Below are 17,550 nucleotides of genomic sequence, written 5' to 3'. Positions count from 1 at the left end.
ATTTGCCAAGGTCCCAAGACCTGAAGATGAAGGAGCCCTGTTGCGAATCCAGGCATGCCTGGTTCCAGAGCTCTCCTTTCCATCAAGGTGCTTCTCTGATATTTTAGCTATCAGGTATATGCTTGGGAGTCAGCTGAGGCATGTGGACCAACAGCATTGGCATGGCCTGGAAGCTCATTAGAGATGTAGGTTCTTAGGCCCCTCCCAGGCTCCCCGCCCCTGAGTATGCATTTGAACGAGTTCTCCAGGGATCCTTTTGCCTTATCTCTCTCTCTCTCTCTAATATTTTATTTATTCATGAGAGTTACAGAGAGATAGAGAGGCAGAGACACAGGCAGAGGGAGAAGCAGGCTCCCCAGGGAGCCCAGTGCAGGACTCGATCCCGGGACCCCGGGATTATGCCCTGAGCCACTCAGGGGTCCCCCTTTTGCCTTCTCTAGGGTGAGAAGCACTGTCAAGGAAGAATGGAGATTGCACAAGAGAGTAAATCTGAAGATAAGGGCATATAGTAAATATACAGAATCCAACACAAATGGAAGATCCTCGCAGGGATGAGCAAGTACGCGGCCTTTATTAGGCCGAGCCCATGAGGAGTGAAAGGCGTGGAGTATCTCAGCCTTCCCGTCTGAGCTTCCGTTGCCAGGGAAGCTCGCCTCCCCTGAGAAAGTCCCACCATCCAAGTGAATGGGTTTTATGGTTTTAAGGTGGAAACAAATTGCTTTCATCAGTGTGTGTGTGGGTGTGAGTGTATATTTAATTTTCAAAGATAATATGATTACTTTTATGTTTAAAAAGAGAGAAGGAAAAATCAGGAAGAAAGTGTTTGCCAAAGCGACGTGTCATCCCTTCCCATGTATTTCAGGAGTGATCCCTTTATGGCAGAAAGCTCCCACCGGGGAGGACAGCCGGTTAGGTGAGGGGACGGCCAGCGTCCACAAGATCCTCTCTCTGCATGCTGGTCCTCAGGTTAACTTGTGAGGCCCATGAGTTTGAAGAGCATCCCCGATACTCCAGCTGTAGCAGCTCCCCTGCCCGAGATGCTCTCTGCAGAAGGTCATGCCCGGCCCCGGGGCCAAAGCAAAACTGGCAAACCAGGGCTTTGAGAAGTGCGGGCACACATCCGGGCAGCACCCAGACTGCTCGATTTGGGGGGTGTTGGTCCAGTTCAAAGGGATTCCCAGCCTGTGCCCGGGACATCCAGTAGGATTTGACTCGGGCAAGAGCATCTCTGCTCCCTCCTTGCCTTTCCCGGATTAGCTCTGCTGGTGCCTCACGACACCCCTGGGTGAGCTGGGCTTGCTTTCCAGTGACTCCAACATGTGTTCTCATGATTAAGTTCCTGATTTGTATGCACCCTGTTACTTAACCCTTACGAGGCTCTTCTGAGACAAGAACCAGTCGGCATCCCAAGTATTCCATTGGGTTACACAGACCTACCCTGCCTTCCGGGGACTTGAGGGTGAGGCAGAGAGAGTGACACCAAACTAGTGTCCTCCGTGGTTTGGGCTGCTTCCCCCACCCTCAGCCCCTGCCCTCTTGTACCGGCTTCGCTTCAAACTATCCAAATTGGAATCGGCTAAACCAACTTTTTTTTTTTCCAGTCTTTCCCTCCTTGTTTTGTTTTTCCTTAATTTTTCAGAAGTCTGGAAGAAGGGGATTTGGGATGATACCATCATTCTCTCACTTCTCCTTTCATTCTGTTAACAATTTTTTTTGAAAGAAGCTTTGATTTTGAAAAAGATCATGCACCTTAAAAATTTGGGGGGCTCCAGAAAGTCATTTCAGCTAAGCTGTAAACACTTCTAGAAAGCTGAAAATGAAAGAGGAGCTGCCCGCCCAGGCTCCCCCGGGGGACCTGGAGCCATCACTCCCTTCACGGTGCCTGATTTCAGAGATGAAGAATTTTCAGGGTGTGCTGGAGGCAGGGGGCTGCGGCTGGCCAAGACCAGACTGCGCAGAGCAGCCTTGCTGTTCTCACCGTCCTCTCTTCTCCACTAACCGGTCCCTTCCATCACCCGGAGATGAACTGGGAAGGCTGGTTATTGACAGCTGGGCAATTGGCACAATAAAGTTTAACGGTTTACATCCTCTTGTACGATTTTGTCGATGTTTTCAATGGCTCACCTTCTCGGGTGCTGGTTCTCACACTTGTACTGACTCGCTCCTTCTTCTCTTTCCCTTCAAGCGTGCAAACGCAAAGAGCAAGAACCAAACAAAGACAGGAACAATTCCCAGAAGAAATCCCGCCTGGTGTTCACCGACCTCCAACGCCGAACACTCTTTGCCATCTTCAAGGAGAACAAGCGCCCGTCCAAAGAGATGCAGATCACCATTTCCCAGCAGCTGGGCCTGGAGCTTACGACCGTCAGCAACTTCTTCATGAATGCCCGGCGCCGCAGCCTGGAGAAGTGGCAGGACGATCTGGGCACAGGAGGCTCCTCATCCACCTCCAGCACTTGTACCAAAGCGTGATGGGAGGACTCTCGCGGTTGGGCACAGGTCACCTCCAGATGGGGACAACCGACACAAAAGAAAACACAAAGGAAAAAAGACACCGGATTCTTAGCTGGGGCCCTTCACTGGTGATTTGAAAGCACAATTCTCTTAAAAAGAAACTTCTATTCTAGCTGTAATCATAGGCCAGGTGTTCTGTTTTGTTTTGTTTTTAATGGCTATGGAGTCCAAGTGCAAGCTGAAAATTAATCTTTTTAACCGGACATTGTCCTCTCAGCATGCTGAGCATCCCAGAAACCCAAATGAGGCCTTCCTGGAGCGAAGTGATTCCAGTGTGGTGTCAGCCAAGCTCGGGATCTCGCCAGATGTCAACAGTCCCACTCTGGGCCCTGTTGCAGTCAGAGTTCCCACCTGTCACAGTGGGAATTTGGCCTGTGTAAAGATTCTGAGTTTGGGCTCCTAAGATGCTACCATAAGAGATTCTTCTAGCAACAAGAATGACCTCATTTGCTTTCCAAGTGCTTAGCCTCATCATACCACAGTACACCAAAGTTCACAGCCATAACATTTAAAAAAAAAAAATCAGAATAATTACTGAGCACAACTTTTAAATACGGAAATTTAAAAAAAAAAAATCCAAGGACCTGTTTTTCCAACTCAGGCATCATTCCATTGAATGGTTTGGAAAGCTTTAAGTTGATCCAGTTTACAATTTTCTTTTCCTTACCTCCTGGAAATCTCACGTGGTCTTGGATCCATCAAAAAAAAAAAAAATCAGTTCTCTTGAGCTCAACGTATCAAGCACAACGTAGATAAACAGAGAAGTAAGGAAGGTTCTGGATTCACCACATCTGGATTTTCAAGACGCTGATTGTGAAGTCATTAGGGAATCGTTGGGAATATGGCTTCAAGCACATTTTGCAGTTTGCTACAAATTCTGTTTGTACATAATGCAGACGCACACTCAGGAGGCCAATTTAACTGTTACGGTACATGGAGAAAATGCAGCATTTTAAAAGATCTAGATTTTTTTAGATCATTGATGTATCCTCCTCGGTTATTAGTCACCTGGTTCCTCCTATTGTGCATTGTAACTACCACATGATCCATTCTCACTATTTCAGATTTCTGTTGTTTCCTCATCCATCCCATCGGTAGGGACGTTTTTCAGTGTTTTCTAGCAAGAAAAAAAAAAGGAAGTAATTCAAACCACCATACGTGTAACTCATGAGGGTCATCTGGTCCCAAATCTCTTCCATTGTCGATTCATCCTTGCAAAACAGCTGAGTAAATCTGGAGAAAACACAGCACACCAAAGAAGCAGAATACTGCAAACCAAAGACATTTATTACTTGCCATTTTCTAGCCTAAAAATACTGTGATTACTTTTAGAAATCAGAAAACCTCTGCAACTCCGAATGGCATTCAGCTCTTGCATTTGGCTCACCATCAGGCTGAGCAGACGGGCTAGCGAAGCCACCCCGGGGAGTGGCTTTGCCACGCCAGCCCTGGCTCCTGGCTGTCACCTTCCCACAGCACGCGGAAGAGCGCCCACACGACTCTGGGAGGTTGCGAAGGTCACGATGTGCATATTTACCAGTGAATGGCCCCAGGTGGGCACCACGGGGGAGGGGTTCGAAGCAAGCCAAACGCTGCAATGATTCTTTACAGACACTTGAGACTGACTTTTTTATGAATTACTTAATCGAAACCAAAGAAACTTTTTCTGCACCTAATTCTGCAACAAACAAAACTGTTCCATTAAAATGAATAAATAAATACGTAAATCCGTGAAAATCACCACCACCAAGAAGGAAGCACGCCAGAAAACAAAAACAAAAAAACCCCACAAAATCAAAACCAAAAACAAAACAAAACAACAACAACAAAAAACACAAAAAACAGCGAGACACACTGTGTTTAAACAGACCTCTTGGGACATTTTTTGGAAGCAGATTTTAAAGAAAGGGTTGAGACAGGAATAGATATGAGGAAAAGCCTCGGCGGCTACTGCTTCATTTGACAACTCACGCGGTAATCTTAAAGTTGAAGATTGTCTTTAATTTGTGCCTATGCAGTTTTTCAAAAGAACACGGAACAGAGCAACAGAAACCTCAACAGCTACAATACCAAAGATGAGGATTTCTCACATCTTTTGTTTCAATTCGTTATCTCCTCTTGTCTGGCTAAAATACTAATAGCGTCATTGATCTGTGGGAAGGTAATCAATTTTGTTTCTGAGCAACAAAAGGAAAGGGTCATTGATTTGATTTTATTGTTTCCCTTTAATTTTGTTTTATGGCTTTCTACCCCAACATGGAATCTCTCAAAAGGTTCCATGGACTCCAAGTTTAAGATGTTGGGATACTGAACTGTTCTCTCTACTCCTCGGAGTTTGGGGAATAATGTCACTTGAATGTTCTTTGCTAACCCCTTAGACTTGGTTCCTTCTATGTTCAGAGTCTCAGCATCAGGGGAGGGAAGGGGAGTGAGGGTCAGGGTCAGAGGTCTTGGTGACACATCCTCTCCTGAACCACAGAACCAAAGAGTTTATAGAGGAATCAACAGCCTCATTTTCATGTGATTGCTACATCCTAACGGCTTCATTTGGGGGAGGGGGGAAACATGTAAAAATAATTGCCAGTTTCTACTTTTCTATTAGCTTTTTAAAAATCGGCTGTAAAGTTGCATTTCTAAAGAAAGAGATATATATATAATATATGAATACATATATAGATTCAACTTGACATTGGTGATAACCCCAAATTCTTGCTGTCCGAATCCATGTCTTGTTTTGGTCAAGTGCTTCATTTATTAAGCATTCAGTTCCGAATTCTGCTCATTTCTCATGCCATCCCAGAGCCCAGAGTCCGTTCTCCACTGTGGATGATTTGGAGTACTCAGATTTCTGTGAAAGTTCCTGAAAAGGTTGAAAGTCCAACTCCAGCATTTCAACATTTAGCCTGTTGATAAATGGATCCATGGTGCAAAGGAGTTTTTATTTGTATCTGGAGTCATCTCTAGTCTACGCCTCAGCCACCGTCAAGGTAGCGAGTGGGGTCTGTCCATGAGGCCGGGCCCACAGCTGGGCTGGGGCCAGTGGGGTGCTTGTCTTCTGTAACTGCTGGGGAGGCTCGGTGGTCCATTCCCACTAACTGTGAAGATGAGGCCAGTCCAGAAGGTGTTCTCCAGGAGCTACCCCGTCCTATCAGGGTGTCCAGATCCCCTCGGTGAGCAGATCCACCGAAGGGACTTCTCACAGGGGAAGCCCAACTTGTGTTGCGATGGGCTGACCAGGTTTCCCCAGGGTGGCAGTTACCAACCTGTATTGACAGGCCTGTGTGCAACCACAGCAGGCACTGGAGTAAGGCAGTGATACTTAATCCTCGGGGGCTTGTCTCAAGCCTGGAGGGAAAACACAAAGCAGGGTTTGGGGCGAATCCCAGCATCCTGCCCCCGAGTGCCCCATTGTCCGAAGTGCCACCTCCTTGCGCCCACCACGGGGCTCTCCCTTGGCAGGGGCAGCAGTCACAGAGCTTTGAAGGAATATGACTCTCCATGGCTTTTGTACTCCATCCGATCGCAACATTTTCCAGGACTTTTCCTGGTATCCTTTTGTCTCTTGCTCATACCCCATGTCTTCTTTGTCAGACGACTGAGAAAAAGAGCATGTTTCAGCCGGGGAATGCTCCATATGGGTTGATAAAAAAGGAGTTTCAGCTCAGCCCTTTCTAAATGAAATCCTTGTGACTTGGGGCCAGTGTTTTGGAGATTGGATTGAGGGAACAAGCCTGCTTGGTTTGGTTAGCGATCCTTTGGCACGCTAATCTCACCATTTGGGTTCCGGCACCCTCTGAAGATGTCAAAACCCAAAGAGGCTGCCTTTGTGGCCTGAGATTTCCATAGTGCTAAAACCTGTTGTAGCCACGTACACGCCCTCCGTGTTGCTGGTGACCCGAGGAGGACGTGATGATGCAAAAGGGGCAAGAACTTCCCTCCAAGGACATTTGTCAAATGTTTCTTACTGGATAATGTCATCCCAGAGAGAGGTGCTTGCTTCTGGAAAATTATTTACATACATCTATGAGTACACATGTGTATTCATATATTTATGGATCAGAATTATAAGCCCTACAGAATTTCAATTTGTGAAAAATCTGAAAGCAAAAAAAAGATCCTGCCAATTGAAAGGTAATGAAATTTGACCCAGTGGGTTTCCTCAAGCATTTTTAAAACTTAAGTTAATCATTTCAGAGAAAATAACCATTTGGACTTGGTTAGACTTGAGGATCTGTTTCTTCAATCCAAAACAATTCCAGGCATGCCTCAGCCATCAGCAACAAAGTGGACAGTGTAAAGGGACAGTCTAAGCCAAAATTCACATTCTTGAGGCAACAGAAATCTAGAGGCTATTGAGTGGAAAAAATAACTTTTCTTTATTCCTGTAGAGAAATAAGCTTGCTTCACTTTTGTTTGCAATGTGATTTTGGTACTGGGGATATAATTCTTTCATCCTGGGAAAATTTTTTAAAGAGCCAGTCTAGTTCTTTTTTAAAGGAAAACAACAACAATAAAAACTCAACCCTGATACATAAAGGCTTTTCCAAAATGTAAAATGGTAGGTTGTACCACTTAAAGGGGAGGAAAAGGAATGAGGTGCTCAGGAGGCCACTTCCTCTGGAGAGGTCAGAGCATCAGCTTTGCATCTTTTGCCATGGGCTCTTGGCTACTGTGGGCTTAGAAAATGTAAGCTAATTTTCATTTCAGCCTAAAATGAACCCAGAATTCGGAAGGTAGATCCGACACACACACACACACACACACACACACATGCATTTTTGTAATTCAAACGGTATATTTGAAAGCCAAATATAAATACCTTTTAGATGATCTGTCATTTCATCTGACCTGTGCTGGTCACCCACCTTTTAATGCCAATAAATTAAAGTTGAACTTTTTTTTTTTTTTTTTTAAATCACTACTACCTGGTATAGGCTGGGAAACTTTCCCACTTTTGAAACAATGCTGGTAGAATTATTGAAGTGTCTGACTACCATTACCCAAGTGTCATGACAATATACCTCTGCAGTGAACTCTGATTTTCAGCAGGTAGTATAGTAGGAATTTTTAAAAATATAAAAAGAACAGCCTGAGTCCCAATGTTGTTGAAGAATAATGGACTCTATTAAAAAGCAGAGGAAAAGGGATGATACATGTGTTGAAGGTTGACCCTAAAGCCCAAACACAAGTCCTATGAAAGTAACTGCCATGATTCTTAACAGATCAGAGATGATTTTTGTTGTTGTTGTTGCTGCTGACACTGTGTAGTTGGACTTGTTAGCCTAACCAGGAAGAGTGGGTAAGAAATGGTAGATAGAGAAGGGATAGAGCTGGTGTGCCTGTAACTTTCAAATATTCACATGCAAGACTGGATAGCTAAATAATTTTGTACATTTAGCTAAGACCAAGTCACCTCTAAAACAACAGGAGATTATAGTTTTCAAATAAGGCCCCCAAATCCTTACTAAAGGAAGAGGGGGCTGTTTGTTGTATAAGTCTCATAAATTAATGATATTGGCTTTAAATATGGCTGTCCCGATGCCCATTTTCTGCCCATGATTTATTTCTTTCTGAGGGAGAGGGGTGGGGGTTTGTTTTAGAAAGTCTCAGAATGTGTTATAAAATACCAAAATAATGATTAATGTAAGGCCTTATGTATAGGTAGACACAAAGCCTATAATTGAGGCCGATTGGGCTATTAGATGAATCCCATAGGGACTTGAAATGCTCATTGTTCTCAGATACCAAAAGGACTCTGACAGTCTGAGACAGGTTAAAGTGAGAGCCCAAGCTGTCCTTATAGGTTTTTGAGTTTGGTTGACTGGAATCAACTTGCTGAGACCTTTTTAGTGGAGAAAATGTGTATAAGGGAAAAAAAAAAAACCACATTGCTACAGGTCTGTTCATTCCATGGAAGCCTTCCACATTGCTCCATCTTCAGCAGCAGACATTTCACAGAGCATAAACCTTGGTAGATAAGTTTGCCTAAAGCTTATACAGTCTGTCAGCGTGGATGTATATGGATTTAGAGACATCTCTCGACATGTATTCTCATAGCTGTCCTTATAGCAACACACATTACCTATGGGTGTCCAGACTGTGCACAGACATCTCCATACATGTATGCTGTCATCTGTTACAACAAATGAGTTCAAATGATCACTTAACATCTATGTGAGACTTCTACAATGTGCATTGCTTTATTTATTATAACATCAAAAACTAAAGTGCAGGAAAGAAAAGTATCCCAGCATCTTCATGGTGTACACTTGGAATTACTTTCATTTGGGCACATCCAAGATAAACTCAACTTTCAAGAAACCTTGGATATTGTTTAATCATCTGTGTAAGAATGACACATATGCTTGATGACTTCGGTTGAATAGCTTTATTCTGGATCTCTCATAACTACAGCTAAATCCAAAGACCTGGAAAAGGACAAGAAAGAAAAAAGAAAAAAAAAGGAAAAAAACAAAAACAAAAAAAAAATAGCAAAGTGCAAAGTCATAGGAGAAAAGTGGGCTCTGGTTTCCAGGGTTGAGACAATGGGATGTGGTGTCGTGGGGGCTGCACCAGCTAGAGGGGGAGGTGGGGATTTTTTTCTTTGTGCTTGTCACATCGAAATGGTCTTTATGAACATGAGGAAGTTTTAGAGGTTATGATTTCCTGCTTTATTTTCACTTAGCTATCGAAAGAGGCTATACATTTTGTCCATCAAAAAAAAAAAAAAAATGAAGACCGTCAAAAAGAAACATTTTTCCCCCCTTTGTCTCTTTGGGTTATGACCCAACAGGCTATGTACCATTAATGTAATTAATTTATTTAAATTAGTTTCTAGCACACAAATGTATAGGATTTTGGTAATTAGTTCATCATCTTAGGTTAATTTTACTCCTCGTGCTTATTTATCGAAATATAGACCAATGGTGCATCAGAGATGCAAGATTTCTTTTAGGATTCTCTTGAAAGATGGTTTGCTTTATAAAGCAGTGAAAATCTGTTACAGACAGGGAAAAAGTACAGGTTACCAAAAAAAAAAAATCAAGGTATTTTTCCTTCTCGAATTAACTTTGAAAATAGTTTAATGATTATTAAATTATTTAATTTAAGTTTGCAGCCCCACCTGGTACCAGGCAAATGTCACCTTTTAATTATTGGGGCCCTCAGAGCCTTCCTATCGTAACTTATTTATTTAACTTATTCAGCATCTACAAAAGGTGCACTGTATAGTTTATATTTTTTATTTAAAACAATAGAGAGCACTGCAGTTTGTTTGCTGTCAGAACAACAGAGCAAAGTTTGTGGACGAGCAATGACTATTCAACCCGAACCTGTGCGTTCAGAAAACACATGTCGAGACCCTGCTTCACCAGCCTGGATTTCGGGGCTTCTTTACAGAAACTGGAAAAAAATAAATAAATTTTCAAAGATCATAACAGCAAAAAGAGAGAAACCCTTACACTAGCTGCTTCCAAGAATGAACTCTGTATGTGTGTAAAACAACAAAACAAAAAGGGAAAAAAAAAAGCAGAAAAAAGAAAAAAAAAAGGAAAAACTTTCTATTTCTAGTGAGAACCAAAGAAGGCTACCTCACTGACTTTTTCCATTTGTAATTTTAATCGTGTTGATGACACCAAAGATACCAAAGATTTCTTTCTCTGTGCGGTCTGCATTTTGCTTGTGCTCTTTTATAATTTTAACTATTCTCTCTGACATATGGTATGTACAGCCACAGCTCAGATACCCCAAAGAAATAATTATCTATGTGACGGTGGCTGCTAATTTGGAAAGGGATATTTTCTGTGTTTCTCTCATTTGTTCACTGTCCCCTGCACATGTTCAGGATGCAAGTTCAGATGCTGCTGTAATTGGACTCCTTAAATTCCAATTCCAAATTGGTGAAGAAGACTGGTTGGAAGTGGCCTTCAGTCTTAGCTGTGACCTCTGTCCCCGCTTTGGAGCTATCACAGTAAAGATTTCTAATTAACTGAACCATAGAAATTCTAATCATTGAGCGAAAGAGCTGGAAGGGACCTTAGAAATTTAGTCCAACCCCCAGAGGCTCAGAGGAGTGAAATAGTTACCCAACCGTCTAGGGGCAAAGCCCAGACAAGCCTCCTCCTGCCTTCTGCTCCAGCGCTGTACCCATTGCTCAGAGCTACCTGTGCATGAGATGGGCCATATGTTGGCAGAGAGGAAGGGGGCAATCCTTTAGCAATGAGTGGGGTCTGGGGCTTGTCACTTAACATTTTCACTCTGTAGAAGCAGCCACAGGCATTTCAATGCCATCTGGTTAGCATCTCAACATAAAGTCACATAAGATGAGTTGCTTGCAAAGGTGGCCAGTCGTAAACTATTAAAGCTCATAGAGGGGTTTTTGCCCTGGAAGTAGGCATTGATCCGTGTGACCACTTTTGAGCCTCTGCATTGCAAAGTGTTGTATATAGAAACGTTTAATTCAGTGAGAAGATAAAGTCCATTCTTGGTCTGTGGAGTTTCATTATTATGGATATTTTTAGGTCATATTTATCAGAGAAAGGGACTTTGATCACTGCACAGGTGAGAGTGAAGCTGTTCAGCTTTTGTCTTTTTCCTCTTGACGTGTGGGTGTTTATACTTTGTTTCTAGGCCAGCTCTGTATATATGAGAAGTTTAAGCCTTACATCCTTGGATCCTTAGGGATTATTCATTGTAAATGAAAGATAACCCTAGAATTTCAGAGGAATAGATAGATAGACCACTTTCAGAAGTGATTAGTTAAAGTTGCTTCTCTCTTCCCTTCTTACTCATAAAATTAATTGGTCCTCTGTAAGTTTCTTTTGATTCCATTAAATGATTAAATCACTATTAAGATCCATTCCTCAGAGTGATTTGTATGTTAGCCAATGAATCATTCTCAGCTTTTGACCAGATGGGTTTTAGACATATGCAAAGATCCACCTCTAGTCTGTATGGCTCTTTATTGAGTACTCATGTTTTTTGCTTCACATACTGTACTTGTCTTTGAGCTTTTTAAGAGACTATTAGACAAAGAAACTAAGAAGGGAAAAGACCAGTCAACTCATCCACCTCATGCATCAAAAGATTAGCTGGTAGAGGAATTTAGAAGACAGATTGACAAGACTAGGAGACACATACCCCTTTGCAGTTTCCCATACAGACACCTGTGAAAGTTCTCTCTTGTTCAGACAAGCTCCAAGCTCCATCTCCCCCCGCCCCCCCCCCCATATGAGGCAAACTTGCAAGGCCTTCCTTCCAAACAGCAAATGACTTTGGTTTTCTTCCCAAATTCCTATTAAAAACAGAATTTTCAGAATACCTGGGAGACATAAGAAAGAAGATCTGCTGTTTGGGCAACAGAGTGCTCCCCTAGAAGCAAAACAAACTCCACCCTCCCCACTACCAAGCCCCCACAAGAGGGAACCCAGAGAGAGTGATTGCAGCCTGAACACAGAAAACATCCCAATTGGCAGTCTCCTCCTCAGCAACCCCCCCCCCCCGCCCCCTCCCAGCCTCATGCTTCACTTGCAAAGTGTGACATAACCACGGGACGAGTGCCTTGCTTGAACCAAAGCAACGATTTAGCCAGTCTGGACCTCTCTGTGCTTTTTTTAATCCTTCCTGTGAATACCTCAGCTTCAACTGGGCCTCCATACAGTAAATTGGTGGGCTTATTGTACTGTGGTGCTTTGCAATGCAACCCTGCAAAGAACAAGATTTGTACTAATACCAAAGGTTCTTTCTCTCTGTCTCCTCCTTCTGCCTCCCCCATTCTTGTCCCTTTTCTAGTTTTTCACGGTTCCAAAGCTTTAATATGAACCTGGGCATGTTGGCAATGCAGACCGCGCAAATCCTTACCGAATTTTCTCAGATATACCTCATAGATAATAGTGTTTAGAGTAATGTTATTATAGCGTATGTAATAAATTATTCACTGTTTCTTTTGGTAACTGTGATTTAAAAAAAGAAAAAAGAAAAAAAAGCTTTATACGTTTTAGGTTGTGCTTTTGTAATAGACAAAAAGGTGCGCTTAAAAAAAATGTATGTTCTTTTTTTTTTTTCCCCTTTGGATTTTATTTATTCTGGATTGGGGAAAGTTGCAGAATGAGCCCAAAGTTTACAGTTTCATATTTTGCTGAAGAAACAATCTGTGTTCATTTGCTCTGTTGAAAAAAAAATTATTTTCTACATTTGTGCTACTTGGTCTGAACAATTAATTGTTCTGTGTTAACAGTGTAGTATTATAATTAGCAACTGCCAATCAGTGCTATAATTTTATGCATGAGGCTAAAAATTTAGCAGTGTGATGCATTGTGGTCTTAATAGCAACATTTTTCATTTTGAACTAGATCTTCCCCTTTGGTTCAATGGACTTTATTTATGCATGGGTGCCGATCGTTTGTTAGCAGTTGTTGAACAGTTGTGTATACATTAAACTGTGAAAATGTACACAGTTCAGCCTCAGACATTGGTAATATTGGTTTTATTGGGAGATATCTCACCTCAAAAAAACCTTTACATCTATTGAGATTTCAAAATGAGTCCAATTGAATCGAATTCAAATTTTAGGAGAAAAGTCATTCCAAGTTTGAGTTACCAACGTGCATTCCACAAATCGGGATCCTCATAACTGACCAGCAGTACCACTGTATTTGAGAGGGGTTTGGAAACAAACATTGAAAAAAACAACTCAACTCTGCATTTTTAATTTCCTCGAAAAGGAGTCACTTTGGCTTTATGTTCATGACCTCAGACCTAACTGGCCGTGTTAAATGGAGATATGAAACCATCCAGCCCTAACTTCTCCAAGATCTCTGCTTGGGAATGCCCACTTTGTGCTTGTTTTTTTTCTGATATTTTGTGGTCAGGTCGATTCTCAATAGAAACTCAAATGGTGTTAATAACGGTAATTATTCTGGGCTTTTTTTTTTTTTTGTCCATTTTCCTGGACAACCCCACCAAGTGTTCCAGTGATTTGGGCAAAAATAGATGGCCATTCCCCAAAACATCACCTGTGCAGTCATATCGTGGTTCTTCCTCTCAAGGGACAGACGTGACCCTGTTTCCCGCCCGACAATGTTTCTCCTGTCCTAGAGGGGAGAAACCCAGTTTTGGAAAACCATCTTTGTTTAAACTCCCCAGTTACCTGAGGCCTCTATATCTCAAAAGGCATTTTACAGTTGCAGTGGATTGGGCAAACTTGCTCTTTCTTACATTTGGGGTCTGAAACTCATTCTCAAGTTTCATACCGATTTCCCAAACCAATATGCTTGACGTAAAGCCAAACCAACTGCCAAGCACACTTTATTCTGCATAGGAGAGTGCAGTTTGGGAAACAGTGGTGGGAAAACAGCAATCTGCTATGCAAATTATTAGAAACTGCCGACCAGTAGAACGTTCCTATTGCCAGTCAATGAGAATTTTGGGGAATGCGCTTTCATTAATGGAAATTTTTTTTTAATTTGGCCTTATAAAGTAGATTGTGATAATGAGAGCTTTGTAATATACAGTCTTTTTAATTTTTTCCCCTGGTTAATTTGCCAAAGATGGGATTGGATACCAGAATTTTAAGTTGGCTTCTGTTAAGACAGTTAATGATTGTAATAGTGTTCAATCTTCCAGAAAGCTTTGTATGTTCTTCCGCAATAAACAAAATAGATCATTTGTTTCAGTGAAGTTCTCCTCACACTCACAAACCCACAAACTATTCCTCTTGATGGAGATACTGAAATATCTACAAAGTTCAAATGCATTTTCATCCAAAGTAAACAGAGGAGTGTCTGAGACATGAGCGTGCCCAGCCCTTTTTATGACAAGCAATGCATGGGTCTGGCTCACTAAGATTTGCCAAGAAGACTTGTCTTATGAAACGCAAGGAATATTTCGTTATGCCATTTTATGTCCTTTTTTTTTTTAAACTTTGTGGAAAGTGATATGTTGAATCAAGTGTAAGCTGAGTTTTCCAGACAACTGAAGTAGCTACATCGTGAATGTTATTTTGTTATTAAAGGGTTTTTACTCAATGCTTTGTGCCAGTGGATGTCCTTTCCTTGGAGACACAGAACTATGGAATTCCCTCAGCTTGGCCTGGATTTCACTTCTCTCATGGGGGAACGTGGGCCTAGCCTGGGAAATTAAAGTCATGGGCTAGAAGGTAGATTTGGGCATTAGGAAGAGATCTCCATGAGTGTCACTTTAAAGAGAGCTGGGACCAAGCTTGCTAACCTTTCTCTCAATCTCTCTCTCTCTCTCTCTCTCTGTCTCTCAACCCCAGCACTTCTCTGAGATCCCTTGGCCTTGAGCACATGCCAGCATGAAAGCAGACCCCAATTCTTACAGAAAAGGCAAGGAAGAAATCACAGCAACCCCAAATCTTCAGTGGCCCACCAGGCACTCATCTCTCCCCAAGCTGGGCTTTACCAGCCAAGGCTATGGGTGAACCATCTGGTTTGCTTTACCGTCTTGTCTACTGCAAAGCATCCAGGTCCCCACAATCCAGTGGGGCTCTTTCAAACCAGAATCCCCCTTACCATCCTTCCTCTGCATCCTGGTTTAGCTGTTTTATCTATAACTTTGTAGACAGTTACTTGGCAAACAAAGAGAAGTATGAGTAGGTTCTTCTTGTCGTCTTGTTTCTAATTTGTATTTTAGCTATTCCCAGTTCTTGGATCTGGAAAGATACTAGAGGGAAAAGGAGACCCCACTGCCTCTCTGTGCCTTGCTCATCTCTGAGGGGACCGTGCATTGCCCATGCTGTTGATCTTTCATAGGAGACAGGCTGAACCACAGCTGTTGAGTCAACCAAGAACAGGGCATAGTAATGCCTATTTTATCTCTTCTTGAAAGTCCTACTAAAAAGAAGAACTTGGGATTTCCCACACACACCCCATTTTCCTTGCTTTGATTCAATTTGGCATTTTAGTGTAAGAGTCAATTTGCTCTCTAGGAAATTTTTTTTTTTTCAGATTATGACAGGGAACCTGCTACCTAGGAAGAAAGATGAAGTATTTGAAGACTAGCTATTGAGTCGGTTGTCATACCATTAACAGATACTTCCTTGAAGGCAGAATTTATTTCCTTTCTTACCGTGTCATTTTGTATCTAAATGGTGCCAGCAAGCTTTTAACCATGCAAGATTGTAAGACATCTGCCAATTGGAATTCCTGAAACAGGAAGACTTTTTTAGAAGAACAGGTTCTTCACACTAAAAAAAATTATAAAGAACATCTAATTTAGGCAGGCAGGGACTGAGATGACGTGGGCAACACCTTGGTGCTGGTTATTCTTTCAATCCATATCTCCAACCACCAGATCTTGTTTCCTCCCCTCAATCCTAGAGCAAGCAGTTCAGGCCTTTCTCCCTCAGTCCAGGATGCCAAACAGTTTTATGGACAAAAATGATTAGGATTGACCAACGTTTCACTTAGTTCTCTTCTCCATCCTTTGCTTTTCTCCAAGAAGGTGTTTTCCTGTACTGCAGAGAAAAGAGCCTAGCCATTTTTTTTCATCTTTCCTATTCTAATATTTCTATACAAATTAACGTTTTATTAGTACAAGTAAAGTAGGTTCTTTCTTGGCCAATGAATTCTTAATAGAGAACCTATTCCTTCCACCAAAGTGAGTGAGAACAAATTCTAAAATTTTTTTCATGGGTTTTTGTTCTCATTATTGAGTGAATCCTGGCTTTTCGCTTACTTTAGGCCCTGACCTCAAAGGTGTTGCTTTGGGGTATTAAAAACACCTTTTAATTTCACATCTTGGCCTGTAGGGCTTGAATCCTTTCTTGCAATCTATTGGTTGCCTTATAGTTTCAAGGGTGACTAGGACGAGGGAAAGGAGGAAGAGGAAAAGAGAGAATAATTTGCCCCAGCTCTATTTAAAGTTTTAAAATGTAAAGAAGAGACTTACTAACCCATTGGGAAATGGCTATAGAGCGGTTAACCCCCACTGTACCCATTCAGAGCCCCTACTCTGCCACATGGCTTCTAGGTCAGCTCTTCCAGAAACTCAGCCTTGTAGTAGAAACCCTACCTTTCATAGGTCCTTATCCAGATTCTAAGATGACAAGAGATCAAAGAGTCACATGCACACCTCTTGTTCTATTTCCTTGATTTTTCAAATATTATCTCCAAGAAAATCATAGAGGAAAACTTTAAACTTTATTTTTAGTCAATCCCTTTGATATCACCTCTTATATTTAAAATCAGGAAAACACACCCATAAAATTTGTGCTCCCTTCTGTTTTGAAAAAGTAAACTCACATGCTAGTTAATCTACATTCTTATTTTTCTTTACACTCTGAGCTATATTTCCAAAGCATATTATAACACAGATTTCACCCCATCTCAGACATGTTAAGTCAGACTGTGCTGAAAGATTTTCCAGGGATGGTCAACAGGGTATATGTTCAGTGGCTGCCCTGAAATCCTGGTGGGGATGAGGATCACACACCATTATCAAGGGGCTGCTCACCCCTTGATAAGCTCCCAGTCCTTTGGAAGATTTCTTTGAATGTTAATTGCATTTTTCAATTTTGCTCATTTCCCACCCTGATGTTTTGTCCACAACATTACTTACACTGGATTCTTTCTATTTTTATTCCTATCATTAAATGGTAGTGCTGTAAATTCTGCAATTAATGTCAAATAAACTGCTTTCATTCATTGACCATGGCTCACTTGGCTTCTTTTCTGTTTTCATGGGATGTATTAAGCATCCTTCTCCTATTGCATCCCATTGCAGTTTTATAAAGAACAATAAAATTACTTAGCTTAGTAAGATTGCAACTTCATGACCTCTCACAGGAAGTGAGGCACATTTTATAATCAACAAATCTATCAACCATGTTATCAGCCACAAAAGGTTAGGAATACCCTATAACTACTGCCTTATTCTTAACCCACTAAAACATTAAAGATGACCTATCCTAACCCTGTCCTTGTACAGATACCATATGAAGTCATATGGTGATTTAAAAAGGGGATCACTGTATTGTCACCATATGAAAGAATGAAAACAAATAAATTTGGAGCCAGA

The 17,550-nt window shown here is 41.7% G+C and overlaps 1 protein-coding gene across 1 annotated transcript in view; it reads left to right on the top strand.

The window, feature by feature from the left end:
* The window catches only part of ONECUT2 (one cut homeobox 2), a 62,416-nt gene extending 45,235 nt beyond the window's left edge, over positions 1–17,181 (top strand). The window contains exon 2 of the mRNA XM_025422168.3: positions 2,186–17,181. Within this exon, the coding sequence (XP_025277953.1) occupies positions 2,186–2,472 (287 nt within the window). The 3' untranslated portion in view covers positions 2,473–17,181. The remainder of the gene's footprint in view (positions 1–2,185) is intronic.
* The last annotated feature ends 369 nt before the right edge of the window (positions 17,182–17,550 follow it).

The sequence above is a fragment of the Canis lupus genome, chromosome 1 (assembly GCF_003254725.2).
Source record: "Canis lupus dingo isolate Sandy chromosome 1, ASM325472v2, whole genome shotgun sequence".
Classification (NCBI taxonomy): Eukaryota; Metazoa; Chordata; class Mammalia; order Carnivora; family Canidae; genus Canis; species Canis lupus.
Note: the sequence above shows the minus strand (reverse complement) of the source record. Positions and strands in the feature narration are given on the sequence as shown.